This window comes from Ciconia boyciana, chromosome 1 (assembly GCF_034638445.1).
Source record: "Ciconia boyciana chromosome 1, ASM3463844v1, whole genome shotgun sequence".
Taxonomy (NCBI): Eukaryota; Metazoa; Chordata; class Aves; order Ciconiiformes; family Ciconiidae; genus Ciconia; species Ciconia boyciana.
Window position 1 is genome coordinate 119,859,026 of NC_132934.1, and position 8,052 is coordinate 119,867,077.

An 8,052-nucleotide genomic window follows, 5' to 3' on the forward strand; every position below is an offset into this window, starting at 1 on the left:
CTTTCCAATGTTTTCTTTCCTCGCTCTTGCTTTTTTTTAATGCCAAGCCTGCTAATGGTTTATGCTGGTTGAAAAAACAGTTCAAATTTTGCCCCTGTATCAGAGTGGCAGTGAAGCGTGCATGAGGGTTTGCTCAAGTGGCAAAGCATATCTGATTTGAAAAAAAGGAAACAGCTGAGGCCATTCGAACAAGTCCTGCTCCTGTACACTTTTAATCAGTTGTGTCTGCCAAAAGAGATCTTGCACAAGCAAATCTGGCTTCATGCAACAGGAACATTTTTGCGTGTATGCAAGCTGGCTTCGACTTCTTGATAATGTGGTCTCTGGAAGCAGTGTTAATGTGCTTGTTATATCCCTGGCTGCTGGAATTACCTTAATATCAAGGTATTCATGGTTGGTGGTTTGGTATGTAGCTCTACGTTTTATTGACTTTGTCTGCACTGAACTTCCTTACCAGCATGTGCTCTGAAGGGGAGTCTCCTTTGGCTGTTCCAAAGGGCTGGTGAGGAAAGGAGGTAATTCATAGGACATTAGAGTGCTAGACAAGTCTGAGACGATTTAATTTTCTTCCCTCTTGAGGTATCTGTTTCCTTAACTGTATTTCAGTTCACTTTTATTTGCAGCTACAGTTTGAGTAGGGTTTTTTTACAGTAATAAAAAATACTTTATCATTGTAAAATCAGTTAGCTAATGGACAGTAGATGTTCTTTTAATTTAAAAATGTATACTACTACTATTATTCAGGCTTGTTTGCTTATATTTACTTACTGTGGTAGACGTGCTTTCTGATTTAGAGGGAAAGGAGTAGAAACCAAACAAACCAAAATCTTTCAGCTGAGGTGCTGGGGATGGTTGTCAGGGCATAGAGTATCTGAGGTATACAAGGTATAAGATGGGAAATAGTAATGCAGGTGTTATAACATGGGTTTTATGCATACGGACACCCATGAATCTTTTATTGTGGGATACTGCACTGGTCACTTCATTCAGGAAGCAGTGGGGAAGTGGAGGGCAGGGGACAACCCTCCTCTGAAGCCCGGTTTTGTTCCACTGTTGGTTTCATGGGAGTTTCTTCTCCCAGATGACTGCTGCTGGCTGCTGCCAGTGATAAGGGAGGGGAGCAGAGGCAGCACTGCTCTGAGGCAGTGTGACAGATCCTCTCTTCCCGTATCAGTGTGGCAGAGACGAAGGGAAGTATTTCTGCAGGGAAAGGAAACCAAGATGAATTTCCCTGGAGAGGAAAAGAGCACTAGAGGAATTCAGGATCACGCAGGAAAAAGTGATGTAAGAGAAAAAAATAGGAAGCAAATCAACACAAAAAATACCCTACCACCAAAAAAAGCACCAGAAATTGGCTGGGATCCATTTCAGGAAATCACTGTAAAGCTGAGTAACTTTGTCACATACAGAAATACAAATCAAGGGAGGACACAAAATATGACAGGGGAGCTCCGATACAGCCTCTTTCATCTATGGCGGACTCCAAAACTAACAGCTCTGCCGTGCTGACCTCACATGTTGAGATCAACTTTACACATGGGGACAGTAGAGAGGCACAGTGAGAAACGGCTTTGGTTGTGAGTTGAAGCACAGTCTGGAGCGTGCCAGACATTGCCTAGGGCTGCAGCAAAGGTTTACTTCTCAGATTAAGCCTGAAATGGCAAATTTTGAAGCTGTCTCTCTGTTGGCGTAGTCCAGGGGAGACATTGTGCCTTGCAACTACCTCCTACCTCCCGTCTTGTGGGAGGAACTCTTCTGCTATGGCATTTCGGTATGTCTGTGATGTTAGGTGTCCTCCACCACGTCTGGAAATATGGCTGGATGCAGTGTCAGGATTTTCTCCGTTCAGGGCTCCCAGACAGGGAACAATGTATTTCAGGGCAGAGCAGAGGCAGGGGCAAGAACTCTTACCAGGCCCTTGTATGGGTTGAAACTGTGGACTCGGCTGGTGCTTCAGGTGAACGATGCAGTGTATACGTACCAAGTCTGGCATATGAAGGAAGTATTAGAGCCACGGTGCATGTGGGGCAGAGCTGCGGCATGCTGGGGGGATCCCAAACATGCCAGATTTATTACACATATGCCGACCACTTGTGCAGAAACTCATGTTTCTTGGGCATGGTAGAGCCATAGTGAGTGTGGTGTGCCGAGTGTCCATGTGCCCCTTGCCTTGGGCCACCCCTGACCCTGACCAGGTAAGACTGCTCTTTGCTGAGCCTGTGAGCCCTGTCCCTGCCCCACCAGCTCAAGCCCACCAGCTGGAGCACCGAGGAGGGAAGGTGGAGCCTTGGCTGTCTCCATCCTCGTGGCCTCCAGAGGAGGAGGAGCTGGCAGCCCTGGGGAGCTGCTCCCAGGAGCAGGCGTCCAGGTAGGCTGAGCAGGGGGAAGGGATGGGATGGGGGTGTATCCCCAGTGCCGTGTTGGAGAGGCCAGCTATCTCCTGGCCTAGCAATTTGTGGCAGGGAAATTTGTTCTGACAATATAATGTTTGTGCGTGGAAGTAACGGCTACGGGGAAGTGTGCTTGAGAGGAAGAAATGTACGTATTTCGGGACAGATTTTTGCACACGTTTTATATCCATGGCTTATCCAGGGTGAGGCTCAGTGTGGGGAATGGAGCCTCTTCACTAAGCAGTATGCATTTTCCTAAAAGGTTTCCCATTAGAGGTTGCATGTGTTTACTGTGCACTGACAGTAGCACTTGATTTTGAGTTTGCCTAAAGAGCAGTTGCATGTATGCTCCTTCCCACCCCTACTCCTCCCCCCCCCCCCCCCCCCCCATTTCCTCCCGTTGTTCTTTTTCAGATCACTTGAAGGTTTTTTCCTGTTTATTATCCGGACATGCTGCGCACTATGTGTTGATTTGACTGTCACATAAGGAACCTCCTACTGGGATCATTGATGCATTCCTTTCTTTTATATATATATATGTGGCAATGGCTCCTAGGCTATGGAAGAGAAATGTTGGTGATTAAACCAAAATTGGAATGAGCTGCAGGTGTTAATGGGAGTTAAGTTTAATTACCCTTTCCCAGAAAACCTGCAACATGGGTATAGTCATAAACAAAAATTCTCCTTAATTGACATAACAGGAAAGGTACTTCAGTGAGCAATTATGCTGATGTCCTGGACTGGCACATGTGTGTACCACAAATATATCTTGCACTTCCTGCAAAATTCTTTTAAGTAGCTATAAGGAAGATGTTCTTTTTTTTTTTCAGTGGTTCACGACAACGAATCACTTACTTAAGGCTCTTTTTGAGGAAAACAATGGAACAAAACAATGCTTTTTGTACGACCTGCCAAAGCACAAAGGATGCATGGGATGGTTTTTTCCTTTGTTGTTTTTGTCAGCAGGAAGTTTTGTTGTTGGAAACGACTATAACATGCACTGTCCTTGCTCTACGTAATCACTGTCTGGTCCCACAAGCCGGGTCTTGTTACTTGCCTCATCAAACTGGCACAGGCACCGTTCTGCTTCACTCTGTGGGCTTTGTTCAGTCCTGAGTGTCCGCACACTTACTCTCCATCCGGACTGATGCACAGTAAACAAACTTCAGGAGTCGGGTGGTCCAATGATTGCTGGGTTCGCGCAGGTCAGGGCCCACAGCGAGAATGCTGACTTTGTGAATTGCCTCCTTTTTTCTCCTTAGACAGCTTAAAATCAGAGTGCTGTACAGTGCAAACATCTTCGAAGTGTTTTCAGGTGTAGATATTCCTTTCCAAAACTCGACTTTGATGTGTTCAGGTCTGCTTTGTTTCCCTCTAGGTTAGTTGTAGGTTTGTAACAAACAGCCAGATCCGATTGAGTAAATCACTTGTGGAAGTTAATTGTTCACAGTGAAAGCTGGTCTGGCTCATTTTGCCTCCGTCGCAGGAAGAGACAGAGGTGGTGTGCTGGATCTGCGTTCTAAACCAAGCATTGGCGCGACTTTAATTTTGATCAGATGTCTCTCTTCAGGGCATTAAAGAAAACCTTCTCACTAATCAAAAAGAGCCTCTTCTCTAGAGAAACGTAAGAAAAAAAATTTAATGCATTTTACAGAAATAAAGTAGTAATATAAAATTTCAGCTTGGTCAAATTTCTTTTGCAGGCTATCATAAAAGAAACCTGCTTCTCCATATTTGGCAGTCACCAGAATCAAAGAATGATTTTTTTTTCCTGGAAAAAAGAATATCAAATTATTTGTAATGTCAGATATTGTATGATGGTAACTTTATATTCCAACTGTTTTTATTCACTGCTGCTGTGTTTAGATTATGTTTGTGCCTTCTCTCCATCAACATTTTCAAATGTTTTTCAGAATCAGTTATGTGCTTTGATTTCATTAAGTAACAGTCTTCTTTTATTCTCTCCTTAGGACTGAAGCAGTGAGAATGGAAACCACAAAGATTAATATGTCCCGCGTCCCACTGGTTAACGGAGGCATTGACACTGCCATGCTCAAGGCACACAAACCCCGTGTGATGTCCAAAAGCGGTCACAGCAACGTGCGGATAGACAAAGTCGATGGCATTTACCTACTCTATCTTCAAGATTTGTGGACTACAGTTATAGACATGAAGTGGAGGTACAAACTCACCTTATTTGCTGCTACTTTTGTTATGACCTGGTTCCTCTTTGGAGTTATCTACTATGCCATTGCATTCCTTCATGGTGATTTAGAAATAAACAAGTTCAGCCCAATGCGTGAGCCGTGTGTCAAGAACGTAGACTCTCTGACTGGGGCATTCCTCTTCTCCCTGGAATCACAGACAACCATTGGCTATGGATTTCGTTTCATTACAGAGGAGTGTCCTCATGCCATTTTCTTACTTGTGGCCCAACTGGTCATCACCACCTTGATTGAAATCTTCATCACAGGTACCTTTCTGGCCAAAATTGCAAGACCTAAAAAAAGGGCAGAGACTATTAAATTCAGCCACTGTGCTGTCATTACTAAGCACAATGGAGAACTTTGCCTGGTGATCAGAGTAGCAAATATGAGGAAAAGCCTTCTGATACAGTGTCAGCTGTCTGGGAAGCTTCTTCAGACATATGAAACCAAAGAAGGGGAGCGGATCCTGCTGAATCAAGCCAGTGTCAAGTTCAACGTTGACTCCTCTTCAGAGAGTCCATTTCTCATTTTGCCTTTAACCTTCTACCATATTTTGGATGAAAGCAGCCCTTTGAGAGATCTCACACCTCAAAATCTCAAGGAGAAGGACTTCGAGCTCGTGGTGCTCCTGAACGCCACGGTGGAGTCCACCAGTGCTGTCTGTCAAAGCAGGACTTCCTACATCCCCGAGGAGATCCACTGGGGCTACGAGTTCGTGCCTGTGGTTTCTCTCTCTCCAAATGGAAAGTACGTTGCAGATTTCAGTCAGTTCGAGAAGATTAGGAGAAGCACAGATTCCACTTTTTATAGTATGGACTCTGAAAAACAAAAACTAGAGGAGAAATACAGGCAGGAGGATCAAAGAGAGAGGGAACTGAGAACAATGTTGTTACAACAGAGCAATGTTTGATTGAATGGACAAACTATTCTGATTAATCCTTTTTGCAAACTGAAAAAACTTACTCTCTGTGCTGTATGTCTGCTATGAAACCAGCAGTGAAGTCCTTTTCAGCAAATAGCTTTGGTGTATAGTAAACCTATCCCTTTGTTTGGCTGAGTTGTTAATCAAGTATTTTGCAATTAGGCAGGATTTCTTTGTTCATGATTGTGACTTAGCAAAGTTAGATTCGTATTGAGTCTCTGCCTTATACCACCACCAAAAGCAGACACACCACGTTCTGTGTGGAAAGTGAAACTGGATGCACTGTGCTGATTCCTTCAAATATTTATTTGACATGGTTTTACTGTGAACATGCATTCGCAGAGACAGCACACAGTACTGCTAGAAGAAAATATGCTCCTTTAAAATATGTATATTTAAATTGTATATTCTCGTACCAGGTATTGCCTTTGCAGGGATTCCTGGCACTGAAAGTAAGTTGATTGGAGAGACAAATGGTTGGATGTGGGAAAAGCCTGCAGGGAGGTGATAAACTCCTTCTTAAATCTTGAAGGAGGGTGACAGAGTAGTCGTGCTGGGTGGTGAGGAAGGGAGCTCGCTCTCTGTCTCTGCCACTCAGAGCTTGTTTTGTGATTGCTTTGTGATCACTCACTTTTTTAACCTTGTTAGTGCCTGATTTATATATAATAGCAAAAAGGGGAGATGAGGGCAAGATACACAGAATCATAACAGTAATCAACTAAGGTTAAAGCTAGCTTTGAGACACCTGGTTTTTATCCAATGTAAATAGTTTGCAATAGCAGCATAACAATACATTTCTACAGATTGCTTGCTTTGCTATGGACCGTATTTAATTTTGGTTAAAAGAAAGCTGTATAATGTCTGTAGACAATATTTACTTTTTTGGCAACCATAAAGGACAAGCATTCCTTTCATCCATTTCATTTTTGGTCTATTCAAACCATTCCATTAATAAAGGAATTTAATTTGAGCAGCTCCTGATCTCTTTGTAGCACGGGGAGAGGGTGTGGTACCTCGAAGATGTCGAAAGAGCCAAGTGCTTGGTGTAAGCAGTTGCATCCAGCACACAACCCAGGGACACAGCAGATCACTAAAGCGGTCAGATTATGGGTAGCAAACCAGGTAGCAGTGGTGTCCACATAGCATGCCTATTATACGTAGGTTAGCTTTTTTAATGGGACTTGGAAACTATTTCTAACTCATATCACTTTGGCAGCTTTCTGAGTTCTAGAGATTTTGATCCTCTAAAGCTTTGGCAAGGAAAATCTGTATTAAGTAAGAGTTTTGGGTCTGTGGGCCAGGTCTTGGCCTGAGAGCCACCAAGGCCTGCAGTGATGAAAGGACTTTTGGCATCATTATACTTACTGTTACTGTGCTTAGCTTCCCGGCACTGTGTAGCCTAGTGGAATGCAGTCCTGCACTCTGCTATACAATATTCTATACAATAAATTAATCTAGCTTGGTGCCTAAAGAGGCATGCAGCAAGTTGAGCACAGAGATGCCCATGGAACCAAGAATGAATGTCAAGAAGAAGGGAGCGCATACTGAGGGGGTGGGGGGGGTGGGCAAGGAGGGGCATGAGAGGCTTAAAACTGCTCATTTATGTAAATGGTTAGCTCTCCTGCATGAGAAGTCAGAGATCCCAGTACTTGTCTGAAGAGAGAGACTTAACTTAACCCAAGAAGGTTCCCTACCCACTACAATGCGAGCAAGGTTTCTCAAACCATTGTAATTGCAGGGCCCACCCTTATTTTCGGAAAGAATTTCCAGGTAGCATTATGCTGTGTTGTCACACAGGTTTTCATTTGCAACCACATATAGAGGATGTTAATGTTTAAATTATTGGTTGTTAATTTTCAATTTTCCTTCACTTCGATCGCTTGTTTCGTTGCAAGGAAATGTGTGTGCTCCATGAATTTTTGCAGTCACTTTGTAGACCTGAGGTTCATGTCCTACAACTCAAAGAACACTGCTTTGGGATGCTGAGGTGAAAGTGCACAGGTGTCCTAACCCTTCTTCTGCCAAGCCTTAGCCTCCATGTTTTGATAATCAAACATACACTCCAGTTCTTTCTTATCTGGGTAAGTGCTCAGATCATTCCTAAAGTCATTGTCTCAGCTGTGTATTGACTGTAAAACAGCTTCACCAACAGCAAGTGAGCTGGTTCTTCTCCAGAAATACCTGATGAGGAATTGATCCCCTTTCTCCCATCCCCTTCCCATCCCTGGAAATAGAGAGAGACATGTCAGTTTGTATCCTTCAGATGAGTGTTCCATCTGTTTCAAGAAACTTGTTTGTTATTGCACTTTCTTGCTTGTATATTAAGAAATTGTAGTGCATTGAGCCCCATAGGGTACACACATGCCAAGTCCCAACGAGCCTACATATTTCTTGAGTGTCAGACCTAGGAAGTCCTGTGGGTACCCAGCTGCAGCAATGCACTTGTGTGGGGACTTTTGTGGCAGCCATTTAGGAGCCTAGAGACCAGGCTGCTCCAGGCTTTGATAGCTGCTGAGCAGTAATTTTTTGAGGA

At 43.7% G+C, this 8,052-nt stretch overlaps 1 protein-coding gene across 2 annotated transcripts; it reads left to right on the forward strand.

Moving 5' to 3' along the window:
- Nucleotides 1-262: 262 nt before the first annotated feature.
- KCNJ15 (potassium inwardly rectifying channel subfamily J member 15) lies at nt 263-5,507 on the forward strand. Of its 2 annotated transcripts, none has more exons than XM_072852114.1 (2): nt 263-405; nt 4,361-5,507. In XM_072852114.1, the coding sequence occupies exons 1-2, from the start codon at nt 263-265 to the stop codon at nt 5,505-5,507; spliced, it is 1,290 nt and encodes a 429-aa protein (XP_072708215.1). The 2 variants fall into 2 exon arrangements, with proteins under 2 accessions (XP_072708215.1, XP_072708224.1); XM_072852123.1 differs by lacking the exon at nt 263-405 and adding an exon at nt 3,947-4,014.
- Nucleotides 5,508-8,052: the final 2,545 nt, after the last annotated feature.